Below are 16,819 nucleotides of genomic sequence, written 5' to 3' on the forward strand. Positions count from 1 at the left end.
GTAAAATATTTACCTTGGAACTTCCCTGGTAGAGCTATACTAGGTAGTGTTCACCCCCTTAGGGTGATTAAAAATGGTCCTCAGGGGATAGGACAGAGGGAACCCAGTGGTACAAAATCAGAGGAAGTTTGACATAGGGAATTACAAATGTGAGGCACAGCAAGCAGAGTTGGCTTGGTAGATCTATACATGTCTAAACAATTCCAGGGCAATGAGATAAGAGGGTGATTGGAAGCATGATCCAGTCTTAGAAGAAAGGGCTTGCTTGGGCCCTGAGCCCCTGGGCACAGACTTAAGTCTGATGTCCATTCCCCTGAGAAGCCAACAAGTAAGGTAAAGTTGGAAGGAGCGATTTGGCTACCCATTGTTCACATAGGGTATCTCTCTGGCATGCAACAGAATTGTGAAATGAGGGAAAGAGGATTTCTGAACCCATCAATCATGTTTCCCCATCCTAGACACATGGGCAAGTAGGATTTGGTGTTAGGCAAAGGTGAAGGGAGATCAACTCACAGGGACGTTGGTAATATGTTGTCAGTCCCATGGCTGTGAAAACTGACTGCTTCTGGCAGAGCTTTCAAAGCTGTGATGATGTTCAAGACATTATGTGAGAAAGATATGGATGAAACCATTCACAGTACACCATCTCCTAGCCTTCTCTGGGAGGATCATTGGCCTGATTATACCATGTGCTCTTTCTGCTAGTCCAGCACAACATCCAGACAACAGTACAGACTCTCTGGCAGAAGCTTGTGGCGCAGAGGCGGCAAGTCCTGGAAGATACCTTCAAGATAGATCTCTCTGTGAAACCTGGAGAGAGTGAAGTGAAGATTGAAGAGGTCACCCCACTCTGGGAAGAGACAATGCTCAAGGCCTGGCAGCATTACTTAGGTCTCTGTCTACTTGGCTCCAAGGGATGGGAGATGCTAGGTCTCATAGAGCCAGCCAGACTCACCCAAGATTCCACTCAGGGCCCAGAGCCTTTTCCACCCATGTCCTCTGTCTCATCTCTTTGGTGGATGAGATTTGCATCACTGAAAACTTGTGTATATTTCCTCATAAAGAACAGATGTTGCACTGCATCTTGAAAGGAAGGCCAGAGGTGCCAACCAAGCAGGCAGATTCTAGGAATTTTTTAGAGGAAGAAGCCACTGTGTGGAGGCCTGTGGCCTAGGATCAGGAGCTTGGGGTGCTAGGTCATTCACTGATGCTTTGAAACCTTGCATGAAGGCACTGATGACATTGAGCCTCAGGTTCCTCATGTCCTGTCACTTTATGAAATGAAATTTTTTATCCCCTAAATATTAATATACCTTGCATTCTCTCAGTGACTCAACATTGTTACCCTCATATTAGCTCATACAGCTGCAAGAATGAGGTTTTATTTTATTTTACTTAGGAAGTCACTGCTCTGAAATTATGGTTCATATACTTGTTTTAAATCTTTCAGCATCCCAAAATTGACAATGATTCAGGAGTTAGTTAGTTTCACATATATTTCAGACTATTCAGTGATTCAGAACCTTTATCTAATTGGCTTTCCAAATTAGTCTTGGCAAATATGTGTCTACATACCTGCTTTTATCCATTTGTGCTGCTACAACAAAATGACTCTGATTAGGTAATTGATGAATGATAAAAATTTATTTGTTCATAGTTCTAGAGGCTGGGAAGTTCAAGATCAAGGTGGCAGAAAATCAGGTGTCTACAAGGGTTCTGTCTGTTTCCAAGATAGTGCCTTGTTGCTGCCTTCTCTGCGGGGAGGAAATGCTATGTCTGTACATGGTGGAAGGAACAGAAGGGCAAAAAGGGCTTAAGCTGGTTTTCTCCAGCCCTAATAAAAGGTACTACTGCATTCATGTGGGGGCACCCTCATGACTTAATCCAGGGGTGTCCAACTTCCAGCCTACTAGCCACATGCTAATTTTTGTGAGGACTTTTTTTGCTTATCCATGATGTCAGATATCACAAAAAGTATGCATGGATATTCCCCCCCACCCCCCGCCCCGCCAATCAGCTTTCCTTAGTGTTTGTATATTTATTGCATGGCCTTAGACAACTCTTACTCTTCCAATGTATGGCAGAAAAGAAAAAAGTTTGGACACCCCTGAATCACTTCCCAAATGGCACCACCTGGTGATATGGACAAACTGAAATTAATTGTGAATGTGAATTTTGGAGGAGGGGACACACAGTCAAATCTTAGTAACAGTCATGTACATACATGTACAATTTGAAGTCAAAAGTCAGATTCCATTTCAGAAAATAGCGTAATAAAATAGGACATATACTCATGTACATATGGTGGAATAAAATGGTGAGGTTGGACCATAATAAAGCCTACAGATGGCTCTCTTTTTGCCAACAACGTATATTAAACACTTTCTACATTCCAGATCCTTTAAATCTTATCTAATTTTCATGACATCCAATGAGTTTAGATATTTTTACGCTTTTACAGGATGAGAACCCTGAGGCTCAGCAACTTTAGCTCACTAGACCACCATCTCACTGTCCATTAACAAACCAGGAGCTAGGGGTTCATTCCATGCCTGGTGACTTTGAAGCCCACAGTGGTTCTTAGCCAAGGAGGATCAGAAGACAGCAGTATGAGTTTGTTGTTTAGGCTGTTTGCCTTATTGGAAGCAGAAACGGTGGGCTTCTGCCCTGGCTGGCCCTTTGAAAGCCACGCCAGCTGTAATAACAGTGTGTGCTTTCACTTTATCTCTGATACTTTTTGCTTTCTTATCCCCAGCATCCGAGAAGAAGTCACTGGCCAGTCGCTCAAATGCCACCCACCATAGCAAAGTCACTTCATGGAGTGAAAGCCTGTCCTCAGCCATGAGGCTGATGCCTGGACGGCAGGCCAAGGACCCTGAGTGCAAGACAGAGGTGAGCCCAGATACCTTTTTCTTAGAGAGGCACCAGGCATTTGCCTCAAATCCCATGAGCCATGCCTTCTTTTTGCTGCCTGTGACTGGGTTTGAGGTAACTCCATGTTCTTCAGAGCATAGAAGAGCATGCATGTGGTTTCCCAGCTGAGGCTACATCTAGAAGAGCCAAATTTTGGGCTAGCTCCTGTTTCTTCTTCTTCCCTGGAGTTGGGTGCATTTAGAGGGCACTAGTCCACTGCTCAGCAAGGCAAGGGTGTATAAGCCCAGGAAAGGGGGCAGAGACATTGGCTCCATTTTGGGGACACGCAGAGGTGGGCCTTCTTGACCTTGTGGGGCAGAGCCATTGGGGTTTTCTAGTCCATTTCCCAAAAGCTGTATAAGAAATCCCTTCAAAATTCAGAGGCACTGACAATGACTTTTTGTGATCATGGTCACTAGCATAAGGAATTTGGAGCACAGTGGGAGGGTGGGCATCTTAGCTCCGTAATATCTGGGGTCTTTTCTTGGGTCATGGATGGCTTTACAGTTACCCTGTAGATGCTGCTGGCATTGGGCTGAGGCCTCACGTGAGGCTATTGGCTGGAGCGCCTGCATGGTCTCGTTTAGGACCCAGCTTTTTTGCAATATGGTGGCAGAGTTTCCAGGGCTAATGGAAAGAAAGAGAGAGACACAGCAAGAGCACCAAACAGAAGCCATGTTTCCTTTATGGTCTAGAATCCAAAGCTGTGCAGGATCAACTCCATAGATCAAAGTTCTGCTCAAGTTCTAGAGGAAGGAAATAAACTCTACCTTCTCATGGGGAGGTGGCACGTTCTGCAAGAACACATGGTACTGGAATGTGGCTGAGCCTCTTTCCAGAAGATACAATCAGCCATATATTTTAATGCTGGAGTCACTGACTTCTTCAAAGCAGACTGTTGGTATTGCTAGACATAGTCTTGGAGCCAGGAGACTAAGGCAGTTTACTTAACTTTCCTGAGTCTTCATCTCCTTATCTCCACCGTGGGGCAGATCACTGTGGCAACCTGGGAGGATGCTCCCTGGGGAGGAGGAGAAGGCAGCTGACAGACACATTACCTTTGTCCCAGCTGTCAGCCCATGCAACTTTGGAAAATTTGGTGCACCCAAACTCAAAATCTGTTGCACTATGTTCAGTGATTGATGAGGAGGTGCAGTACCCAGATGTTGGGGAGAAGAGTTGAGTAAAAGGGCTGCTTGCAACTGCCCAGATGCCTTGTGAATTAGTCTTTTCAAGCTTTAGGAAGCATAGGCTTTAGGACATGTGTCGAGAGAGCCCAGATGTGGAAGGAAAGGTCAGAAATGAGCTCAGCTGGCCAGACAGCCACCTGGTGCCAAGAAATGAGGGCAAAGCCTATGTTTTATTCAGGCTATATTTCAGGGTGTTGACTTGCTGAAACACAGTTCAATAAACTTGTTGATAGACTCACTGACTAAATGAATGTGTGAATAACTCACTCGGATCCTTTAACAGCTACATGAAAGACAGCCATTGTTAGCCCTGTTACATAGCTGTGGAAGCTGAATCTAAAAAAAGTGAAGGGCTTTGCAAGCATTACATGGCAGAATGAAGATAGGATCCATCTCTATGCTCCCTAGAAGGACTTTGCACAATTTACAGAACCTCTCAGAGCCTTGATTTTTGAATTTACAACTGGGAAATGTGCTCTCTCTTCACCAGGACATGTGGAAGCATTTGGAAACTGCAAGTGCTTTAGAAATAACTCATTTACAAAATTCCATTTTACTATCTAGCTCCCTCTGACAAGGGGAAGTCATCCCACCAGTGAGTGATACCATGCACCGAGGCCTGGTGCCTGGAACACCCTACTTGTGCCCAGGCACCTGCTCCTGCCAACATCATTTGTGGCAGGAAGAGTCTAGTCCCTCTTCCCTTGGCTTAATCCTGGACCTTGGTCAAGTTACCCTGTCCCCAGAAAGTCAGGTCAGCCTGTTTGGGAGCTAGGGATGAGACGGTCAGGGCATTGGGCATGAACATTTATTTTGCGGGACTCTTTCCCCTGTCTATGCTGCCTCTTGCCAGGGCCCCTGCCTCAGTTATGGTCATTAGCATGGCTCAGTGGCCTCAAGTCCTGAGGAGATGGGTTGAGCAACAGCTCGTCCGAAAGAAGCTTGAGTAGGCTGTGTTGTTTGGGCGGGTGTACCAAGTGACTGGTAACTTAGCTTCAGTTAGAAGATCTGGAAGAAAGACTATCCAAAGCTGGCTGTCTTTGGGGAAGGCAGGTTGCTGAAGATGTTGTCTACATCCATTGAGGTCTCATTTATTTATTCATCAAATATTTACGGGGCATTTCCTCTGTCTTGTGTTCTAAGCACTGAGGTTATAGCAGGGAGCAAAACTGACATCACTCCCATGGAGCTGCCTTCTAAGGAGCAAAGATGGACGGCGAGCAGATAAACAAATCCATAGTGCTGGGGGTTGCAATGAGGAAAAATAGAGCAGGGGAAGGGAAGGTGAGAGGGAAGTGGTGAGACAGGGACCGGGCTGTTTAGCTGGAGAACGTCAGCAAAGTCATCTGTGTCAAGAGGACGATAGAGCGGAAGGGAGAATTTAGGAAGAACATGAACCTTGTGACATACTGGGAAAAGGTGATCAGGCAGGGAGGACCATCAGCCCACAACACCGAGGCAGGCTTTTGCCAGGCTGCTCCAGGGTAGCAAATGGCGATGTGGCTGGACTGCTGCAGAGTTACCCTCAGCCCACCCTAGGCAGCCACGGTAGGGGGGGGTCTCCCTCAGCTGTTAGCATCAGGAAGAACCTTATTTTCAGCAACTCAAGAACGGCAAAGATTTTGCAACTGATGATAGTTTTTCTCTTTGATATGGATGCTCAGAGAGATAAGCCTGGTCCAGCTTTTGTAACTGCACACAGCTAGCAAGATAAATTTCTGTAACACACAGGTACACAAACACAACTATGCACACACACACACCCCTCCATGGCTTCTTTCTTCTTCTTAGAGCCCACTTTACGTTCAACCTGATTTACTTATATACTTATTATCTTGTGGATTTTTTAAAACATTATTTTCAAAACAAAGGGGACTCTTTTCATTTTAGACTTAACTGTACCTCTGCTTATCAGCATCCTATCCCAGTGACTCAGTCTGGGCTGGGCACCATGCCTGCTTCATAGTAGGACCTTAAAGGATGTGTATGAAAGGGCCCAGAGTGAGGGCGTGGAAGCTTTCCCCTCCCTTTGCTGAGATAAAACTCAGCAGCCTTCAGACTCCACATCCATCACTCATCTCCACGAGATGCCTTTGTCTCTGACAGAAGGCACAACTTCTCAGGTACATATGTACATTGTGATGTCATAGAATAAGAGCATCAACTATTTGCCCTGGGGTCTGTTTAATTATTTTTAAAAATTAATTTTGATTATTACAGCTGACTACACCTCAGTGAGCAATGTAATTGATATTTTCTAATGTATCCCAAGGAACATTTTGTACAACATGCTTTTTGTTGTTGAAGGTTAAAGACTCCGTTATTGGTTTTTCCCTAAATATGCCCACATCATTAGTCCCTCCAGTGAGAAGGTCGCCATCTGGAAAAAGCAGCATGGAGACATTATTCAGGCACAAGTGCATGAAATTGGGGTTTCTGCATCTTCTGTCTCTCTTCTGGAAAGAAGATGCTTGTAATTAAAGGAGTTGGTATTGGAGGAAACATTATTCATTTGGTGTTATTCCTTATCATGTCAGCCGCTGACAGCTCTATAGCACTGATAAATTGTTCCTTGGAGTGAGACATATGAAGTAGGATTCATAATTCCTCTTCCCTATCTTCACTTTCAGTAGATAATGTTTTCTCCTTGGCAGGTGAGCTGCACTTTGAGGCAAGGCCGACTTGATAGATGGTGTTTTTCCTTCTTCTCTTCCCGATGCCATCACAGTAGTCACTTCTGGGATCAAATTGTGAAGTCAGCACATCTGGCATAGTAAAAGCCAGGGGTCTCGAGGCCTGTTGGGCAGAGCATGGGAACTTGGGCACCCTTGTAGACATTCAAGGCCAACTGAGGGTGCTCTGTGGCCAGGCATCATGTCCACCCTCTGCACGCTCTGGCCAGCTGCTCCTCACAGCAGAGGACTCTGCTTTGCTTGCCTGCCCAATTTCAGGCTGCCCCACTTAAAAACAAGTTGAAAACACATCAACAGCCCTGTTGGTTTCTTAGTTTTGACAGATACACCATGGCAATGTATGAGGCTAATTCACATCTTGGGAACACAGGTAAACAGTAGACAGAAACTCTCTGTATTATCTTTGCAACTTTTCTGTAAATCTAATATTTTTCTGAAATATAAAATTTGTCATCATCTGTTTTCAAAAAAATAAAAAACAGGAACAGAAATAAAAAAAATAACAAACAGAAAATGAGCTTGAGGGGCTGGGGGCTGAGGAGGAAGCGACACTTGGGGCAGAAAGAGCTCCCGGGCGTTGTGGGTAGCAAGACAGGTACCAAGGAAGGGACAGAAGTCAGGTCAGGACACATAGTTACATGTAGGCGGGGGTTTAACAGGGGACGTGTACGTCAGATCCTATAGGTGAGATTGTAGGTGAGGGTCCTCAGGAGGAGCCAAGTCTCCTGTCTCATGGCTTAGGTGGGACACAGGGGAGCTACAGCAATGGTTGCAGTAGTGAAAATTCTGTTCATCTGAGGCTGGGATTAGTGAGAAAAGAGGGGCACCCAGGACAGAGGCCTGAGTCTGAGAGGGCGTGTGGCACAGGTGAGGGGGTGGGATTTGGGTGGCTCTATAGATTTTGCGGAGAACAGGGAGGAATAAGAGCCAGAAGAAGGGGTTGAAAGTTCAGGGAGGCCACTTCTAGCTCCTAGAGTGTAGAAGTCCCTCGGGGCAGGTACAGCACGGGGGTGGGGGGTGGGGGGTGGGGGTGGGGGGTAGGGGTGGGTGGGTGTGCTTGTCTCATAGGCAGAGCATGAACTGGATGTCGTCCGCTGTCCTCCTGGGATCAGCGGCAATGTGTGGACCACTTCCCACCCAGGGGGCCAGGGAGGCTCCTGCCAGAGGAGAAAGACCCCCACACCAGCCGCCTAAATAAGCTTGGGGACTCAAAGGAGTGGGAGCCCTGTGGAGGACAGTCAGGGCCTGTGTCCCCCATGTACCTCTGGCTTTTGGAGATACCTGCACAGGCTCCGGGTCTCTCCTTTCAGAGCCGTGTGTTAGGAAGTCAGGGCTGTATGAGAATTAACAGATGGGGACGAGACGCCAACAGAAGCCAAAGAGTGATGCTCTTGCTAAAACACCGTAGAGAAACTTGTAGGAATTCTACTTCTACCTTGGTAAAAAAAAAAAAAAAAAAAGCATGAGACATTTGGGCACCATCTCCCCCTGCCAGGTCCTCTAAAAGCTGCCCTGGGGGACTGGGAGAGAGCTCCTGCCTACCTTCCCCTATGTGACCTATGGGAACTTTGGTGACCTCCAAGGCAGGGGCCTGTGATCTGCCTCTGGCTGGCTACTTCCCTGGTTGTGTGCCATCCCCACCATCCTCACCCCAGCCATGGTGCAGCTCTGCCCCCAGCAGAGAACAAGTTGCCAACTAAGCTGGCAGCTCAGGATGGCTGTGTTAAGGGCAGCCCTGGCTAAGGTCTCTGGCAAGGGAATTGACACATTTGGCCCCTCTCTGAGTGCTGTGTCCGTTATCTCTTTAAGAAAAATCATGCTGGAAAATTTTGCACATATATAAAAGTAGAGAAATTAATATAATGAGTTCCCTTGTATCTCTCCGTTACTTGACTTCAGCAATTTTCATCTTATGACCAATCTTGTCTCCACTGTATCACTAGCCACTTTCCCCCTCTGCACTGAACAATTTCAAAGCAGCATCCCCAGACATCATATTACTTCATGCACAAATGTTTCTGGATACTTATTTTCTCTTTAAAGAGATCATGAAACTCAAATAAAAATCGCAGAGAAGAAAGCCAGTGAGCAGAGCTGGAGGGCGTTAGCAATCACTGTGGGAGCGATCAAGCAGTTCCTGTCTCACTTGGAGCGTGTTTGCGTTTGTTTCCTGCTGATGGGGGCTGATCTAACTGAGGCTGAAGGCACGCTGAGCCTCAGAGAGCCCCACACCGCAGCTTTGGGAGAAAAGATGAGCTCAGTTTAACGCTCAGGCTGTGTTCAGAGCATGAGCAGCACTTGGGTGCAGGCCTCACATCACTGTTTTGGGATTAAAAAACTCCAATGTTGGGCAGCACCTGTGGCTCAAAGGAGTAGGGCGCTGGTCCCATATGCTGAAGGTGGTGGGTTCAAACCCAGCCCCAGCCACAAACAAACAAACCTCCAATGTCTGGAGAGCTGCAGAGGTGAGATTTTCAAAAATAGAGATAATTGGCTTTGAAATAAGGATAGAATAGCAAGCGAGAGCTGAGGAAGTTCAAATGCAATTGTGAAAACAAAAGCCAGAATTTGCAGAGAAACTCTACTGTGCAAGAGTTAAAGCTGAAGATCTTTAAGAGGTTGCAGGGAAGTTAAAAAATTTGAAATTCAGAAAGTCACTGTTTGGCATGCTTTTAACTTAGAGTGCTAGTAAATTTAAAATAATATTTGTAGGCAAGAGAGAAAGGACTTCCCTAGGATGTGCATATGACTATAATAGAGAAATTTGGGAACAGCTGGTCTTTACTGGGGGCGGGGGGAGTGAAGACACAGGAGGACTTTTAAAACTGAAGGAGATGAGGACCAAAAGAGAGGTGAGATCCGACAGGTTCTTGCTGGTATGACAGGAGACCAGAAAGGGCAGCCTGTGACTGCAAATCCGGAGAGAAGAGGCTGGAGGGACAAACGATGGAAAACCAGAGAAAAGAGAAAGGAGACTCCAGACACTGGAAACGTAGGCTTTATAAGAGATCATGGAGCTGTACCATCGGAAAACCTAGTCGTGTTTGGTGGTGGGAAAAGTCTTGTGATCAAGTAATTAAACGAGACTATCTGTTAGAGGAATAAAACCACTCCGGAACAAATGAAAGTATGATTTTAAGACACCGCCTTGCAAAGTGTAAACTGCTCTACTGGTGTGATTGATGTGATAAGACCTTCTGCTAAATGGAATCTTGGTTTTCCTAATTGTGGTGGGCGAGGCTGCCAAGAACCTTTTTGCTCTTGATGCTTTTCCCGAGACAACTGACCCTGAGAAGACTGCCTCTCTCCCTAGCCTGGCCTGAGAGCTGCTCTTCATCATGCGGCCTGGGCTAGGACTATTTCCAGAAAGGACTTCCATTAGGCTTTGATTATGGTGGTTTTCAGGGGTGAGGAAAGAAAAGAGAAAAATAATGAAGCGCTTATTTTTTTAAATCGCGGACGTTTCCTTTTTCCCTTCAAATGAAAGTAAAGTTGGGGTGTAGCATGTGTCGCGGTCCTGTGTTTTGCAGGCAGCTGTGTTTCTCTACCACCCCCAGCATGTGTGGGGAAGACCTTTCCCTCAGGGGCAGTGTCTGGGGATGGAGGTGAGGAGTGTCTGCCACTGTAGGATCAAGGAAATGCAACCAGGCCGGGGAAGCAGGGAGGGGGTCAACTAGCCCTTCAGGCTGTCTTCTGGTGGTCTGTGCACCCAACGAGGGCCTTCTCTCCCATTTGTTCTTCTCCCTTGACTAACATACATGCACACACACACATGCATGTGAATGCACACACACACACATCCCATTCTGCGGGCAATTGATGTTAGAATCCACCCATCACACCAGTGAGAAGTGAACACAAAGGAGCTCGCTGCACAAGAAATTCCACATCTGAACCGAACAGGGTGTGACAGCCCCATACAGCCAAACTTTTGAAAAATGTACCAGCACCATCAATATAGCATTAATATCCAGAATACGGGGGAAGGACAACCGTGGGTTGATGGAAGACAGTGGCCTTACTTTTTCCATGTAAGGAAATCTTAAATGTCACTAGTTTATCACAAGTCCCTGTTACGGGAGTTTGAAAAATCACTGCAAATGAACAAAGCAAACACTGATACCTTTAATGATGTTTCTTTACTGAGTGCATCATTTGTGAGACATCTTTATCTTCATAATAGAAGGATAATTAACATCACTAATTATCTAATTAAGTTCATTAAGCTTCCACCAACAGCGCACCGTGAAGTTGACATTATGTTCCACTGTCAACAAATGCTTTTGATTTCTTAGGAAGTAATTAAAATGTAAATTAGCATGCGATTCTATGCACAGGGGAAGTTTTGAATCAGATATTCATTTCAGAACTGCTTAGAGCAACACGGTTTTTGTTTTTTCTCCTGCTACAGGAAAAGCAGGCGTTTTGCTATGAGAAGTATGTATCAAAGTGGCCATTCTGCTGTTCTAAGTCTGAATCACAGTGAGGCTATAGTATTATATGACACCAAATGTTCAGCTGATAAATTTGTTACTGTGCTTTGTGCTTTTTTTTTCTTATGTGATAATTGAATTTAATCTGTTTGTGGGTTTTTGCATTTAAAAATATCTTTTTGTTTTCTTAGGAAATTTCTGTAACTCAAGGCTTCCCGTTCAAGGAATTTTAGTGTACGTCTTTTAATGTACCGTCTCTGTCAGGTTAGATTTGGTGAGTGTAATGGATAATTTGCTGAAAACAGGTTACACATTCTACCTAGATAGGAAAGATGGATGGCATATACTTGTGGTCCAGCCATCTCTGGTTGTAGAATCACATTTTCCTGCTTTCTAAGGCAGTTCCTTGGTTTCTGATGAAATTTTCTTAACTGGAATGAGCAGGTTATAGTGCTAAATATGGTAACCTTATTATACTAGATGAGGGCCCTTCCTGAAACACCACAGAGATCTCTGATACCTGGTGGAAAAGGGGATCCCTGAAATAGTAGAAGCCACCAACCCCCCCGCCCCCAAGCTTTCATCTTTTAGAGGATTCTGATTGAATCCTGGAATGTCCATCTTTTACTAAAGCAAACTGTTCAATGAACACGATATTTACTCTGTCATCTTGGAACACCTGGACCCTGGGCAATTTGAGCATGGAGCTGATGTCAGCTGATCCCATGAAGAAGAAAAGCCTCTGCCCATGACAGCAAATCCCCTAGCTCCTTCTTAGATCACTGGTTCTCAACCTTCCTAATGCTGAGACCCTTTAATACAGTTTCGGTATGCATGACCCACAGGTTGAGAACTGCTGTCTTAAATGGTTTTTCCAGGGGTGGTTGGTGCTGGATCCAGGCCTTTCAGCTTTGTGTGAGAAACATTTTAGATAAAACAAAAAGAACACAGAGGCTTTCGAGAGACTGTTCTCTGTCCTCCCCTGTAGGAGTGTCTAACTTGTGGCCCATGGGCCACACATAGATTATATGAGGATTGTTTTGCTGATCTGTGGTGTTGGATATTTGGAAACTATAAAAGCACAGTCCTTTTATTGCTCATCTGCTTTTGTTGGTGTTTGTGTATTTAATGTGTGGCTCAAGACAATTCTTCCAAATTGTGGCAAAGAAGAAAAAAAGGCTGAACACTCCTGTAAGACCTGGCTAGGAATAGAGCTGGCAGAGCCAGTAGGCACTTATCAGTGTGGGTAGAGACAGACATCCTGATGGTCCAAGCAGAGAGAGGCAGTGTTCAGGGTGGGCGGGCATCACTGCTGCTCACCAAGTGGTGGTAAATATGAGTCTGTCTGGCCTGTAGTGAACAGTGACATCACTGACATCACTGCCAAGGATGCTGACCTCTGCCAGGACCAGGGATCCACAGAGAGGGCAGTCTTTGGGTGAGCCCTGACTTCTGTCAGAGCCCTGCAGTAATCCATGAGTTGTGGGATATGCTGATCTATGACCACCCAAAAGGAAGATGCCTGTTCTCACTTATCTATCCAAGTGGGGGGCATTCTGAGCAGAGACCCTGAATAACCAAGGGAGCCTAATGCTAACATCAGATGCTGCCAGTGTTCTCCTGATGCACAGCAAGCATCTTATAAGTGCCAAGCCCACACACTTAATGAATAATCAGTAGCACCAATGACTCACTTCATCCAGAGATTGCCTTAAGTCTTGTCTCCTGCTAGTCACACTTTTCCTCATCCATAACTCTGTCCCAACGCTCCATCCTGGGCCTTGCTGCCTGAGATGGTTCCAATACCACCTCTCTCACTATTCTTGGTTCATTCATCCTCATAAGAAATAAAGTCAGTTTAATTTTGGCAGCAGACTGATAGTTGGAAACCTCTCTAAGAAAGCAAGCATGGAGGTCGTGCGAGCTCCAGAGATCAGTGGAATATTATCCACCTGAGGTTATGACCACTGCCCATTGAAAGGTGCATTGTGTCTAAATGATGCTTTGTAAAGTCCTGAGGGACAGATAATCAGATCCTTCTCCAAAGACTTCTACCTGAACAGAAATGTCTAGTGGGAAAAGTTAACTAGTTATTCTCGCCTTCTCCTCGGTTCTTGTTCCTTTCTCTCCTATAGTGACCTATTTTATTTTAAAGTCAGGCTAACCATGTTTGTATGCCATTTATGAAGGCCATCACTGAGGAATATTTCAAGTAAATTAAGGGCCACATGTACACGTCAAGTCATAATATTTTGATTTATATAAGTTTACCATGTAATTCGCCAATGCACAGCATTCTTTGCTATGGATGTAGAGTTGAATAACATCTGGTTTCTATGTTTAAGGCATCCTTGTAGTCATGTAGTTTATCTTCCTAGCTAGATGACATCCAAGAAAAATCTGAATAGATGGGTATTAGAAAAAAATGTGTATTTACATAAATATATACTGTTCATAAGTTAAAACAGATTTGAAGTTAATTTAGGAATCTGACAATTTAAAGGAATCCTGGGTTGAATGCTTTTGAAACTAGATAGAGTCCTGTACTTTAAAGGATAACTATACGCTGGAATCTCTGTTGAGGTTCAGATTTGTATATGTTGGCTCCCCCCATGTGAGGTATACCTTCATTCTGAAAATTATGGCCAGGGGAAAAGGCATTAATATCCCAGGAAATGCTTTTAATTTAAAACAATTATGACGTTTGGAGGAAACACAGTTTGGTTTTTTTTTCTAAATTTACATATCAAAAATAACTTGTTCATCAATGCAAAAAATGCTCTAGTGTTCCAAAAGACAGAAGTGTCCCGAACTATGTAAATGATGAAACGGCAGATGGCCATGGAGTGGAGAATCCGGCTGGGGCCCTCCTGAGGCGCTGCTGCCATTCACAACCCGCTAGGCCTCCGCTTGCAGCCCAGCCGCCCAGGCGCCTGTCGCGTAAGTTACAGCCGCGCTCTCACCCTGGGACCCATCTATTATGAGAAACCATTTTAGTTAATTAAAAAAGTCTTTCAAAGTCTCAGAACAGAAAGTTCTGAAGTTTTCTTCTCATTGCCGTCATTGATGGGGGTTGGTGAAAACTTGGCTCTTGGGACTGGCAAAGAAGGGGAAAGATATGGAACATAGAGGACAGAGAGGGGACAGCAGAAGGAACTATCCCATCCTGGGTGGCCGGAGAATGAGGCTGGGGGCTCCGCGGGGGCTAATTTACCTATTACTATAACCAGGAGTGTTGACTGACCGTCATTGCTGAGATCCTTGTGTGACATGAAAGAACAATTGAACCAGCGTGGGTGGGATGATTCTTGACTCATGGGCTTCTACATCTGGGACCTGCTCCGTGGCCTTGGGTGGCAGTTGAGCAAAACATGAGGGACCCACTCTCTGTTTGAGGGGAAACAGACTTAGCAAAAGGGAATGGATAAGAAAAGACAAGGTACTGTGAAAAAATACAAAGGACATAGATGATGTCCTGAAAACTGACTTGAGATTGCTGTAGGTTAGAAGATTCTGGAAGGCCTCTTCAAGGAGGTGATGGTGAGTTGAGAGGAAGCAACACTTTCCCATAGCTGCAGGACAAAAGCTCCAGAGAGGACCCAGCTGGTGCCAGGCATGAGGTGAGGATGGGCTTATATAGTTAGGACAGAGAGAGGCCCAAGTGGCTGGGATGCCATGGAGAAGTATCTGGGAGGAGGGTGGCAGGAGCCAGCGGCAAAGCACCAGTCCAAGTTCTTTAGGGGATCAGAAAGTACATCTGTTTATGACTCTATTGGTTTGTACAACCCCATCTACTGTAGCTCTCCACCACTCCTTTACTAAACTCCGGTGCCTGGTTTAAGCTCTGAGCAGTTCTACTTTCAACGTTCCAAATGGATTCGTTGACTTCCCACCTTACCCCAGACCCTTGGAGTAGGGTGGAGGGATACTGACAGAAAAGGCACAGTTCTTGACTTGCGAAGCCTGCATTCTAGGCAGGCAAAATAATTATAGTATAACCAGAGGGGCACAGAAGAGAAAGGAACAGTCAGGAACATCTGTCCTGTGGCTGGAATTACTAAAATATCCTATGACGTTTGTGAGAACTTAATTTTATGTACTGCAGAACCTCTTTAAGTTGACCGTCCAAGGGATTGTGACAAACTGGTCAACATACAGAGTTGACAGAGTTGGTCAACATCAGGAACTAGGCCTACTGTGCTGATACGTACATGTGGTGTTTGTCTGGTCTATAAAAATTAGATCAACCTAAGGAGGGAGATGGTCAACTATGGAGAGGTCTACTGTGTATTTATATTCTGACTCTCTCCCAAAGGATTTAATCTCTAGATGGTGACGTATGGAATAAAATAAAGAAATGAGATCAGGAAAAAAATAATAGAAGATAGTTCCTAGGGAATGAAGCCCACAAATATGCATTCTATAAAGACATGATCAAGCACCAGCTCTGTGCCTCAGCTTCCTGCCTTCTCTTGTAGAACCAGAGGCAAGAGAGTTCCCACATTCATTCTTTATCCACCAACTGTGCTTCTGCCAGAAGGCAGGTCCTGGGCTTAAAAACAGGGACACAGGGTGAGCAAAGCGGATGGTCCCTTCCCAGTAGCTTACTCCGCCCTATCCTGCCTTCCTGCTACCTTCACTGTGAGTTTTATAGATCAGAGCTGAAGATGTCATGCGCCTGATCAAAAGCCATCACTGGTCCCTACACTGTTCAGGATAGACTCAGAGCTGTTACCAAAGGAGCAAGAAGGCTCACGTGGCTGACCTTGACTTCTTTTCCAAGTTCATTTCCAGATACAGCAGCACACGGAATCTTCGCTCCAGGAAGGTCCACTTCCCGTTGTGTAATAAGTCATCCTATTTTCTCTCATCTCTACTCTTGAGAAAATGTAGCCCTCTGTGGTTGGAGGAGCCTCCCCCTCTCTCAGGCCAACCCCTTCCACTGTGCTACTTGAACACTGTCCCTTCTAAAGGCCCACCAAGCCCTCTCCAGCCCGGCTGGGACCCTGTGTGGCCCCCTGTGTGGGGGAGTGATTTTCTGAGTTAGCCCCCTCAGAGGAGTTCTCAGTTCCTGGAGGATAAACTCTGTGCCTTACTCATCTTTAAGGCTTTCTGACTGGCACAGGGCCTAGACTAGAGCAAGGGCTAGGAATCGCTGGCCGAAAAGAGGCTATCAGGAAGAAACCAGGCCATCTATTCCAGGTCTATGTACTTTTTACCCACAATGGCTGCATCTGGAGGGCCCAGCCTGAAGGAGAGGGAGGGGCTGGTACTGATCAGATTACTTATGAATCTCATGCTGCTTAGTCCCCATGTGTAGCCCCAACGAGCACTGGGGTGAGCAGGTTGCGGCACCCCTGAGTGGCAGGCATGGGGCCAGCTGACCTTTGGGAAGCTCTTGTTGTGGGCCCCATTTTACAGTGCTGCCAAGGGTCTTGCTCTTGGCTGGCAGTGGTGGGGCAGTCCTGACTAAGGCAGGTTTGTTGCTTTCCATAAAGAAGGAATCCTCCCCATTGACTCCAGTGCTGTTGCTCTCTCTCTTTGAAATGTCAGTTGCCATGTGCAGGTGTCTTAGGGCTGGGCAATATAT

General features: G+C 45.7%; 1 protein-coding gene across 1 annotated transcript in view; it reads left to right on the forward strand.

Annotated features, from left to right (window-relative positions):
- The window catches only part of WDFY4 (WDFY family member 4), a 279,600-nt gene that overhangs the window by 148,109 nt on the left and 114,672 nt on the right, over positions 1–16,819 (forward strand). The window contains exons 39-40 of the mRNA XM_003801656.3: positions 706–891; positions 2,756–2,892. Of these exons, the coding sequence (XP_003801704.1) occupies positions 706–891; positions 2,756–2,892 (323 nt within the window). The remainder of the gene's footprint in view (positions 1–705; positions 892–2,755; positions 2,893–16,819) is intronic.

This window comes from Otolemur garnettii, unplaced genomic scaffold (assembly GCF_000181295.1).
Source record: "Otolemur garnettii isolate 467f Iridium unplaced genomic scaffold, OtoGar3 scaffold00217, whole genome shotgun sequence".
NCBI lineage: Eukaryota > Metazoa > Chordata > Mammalia > Primates > Galagidae > Otolemur > Otolemur garnettii.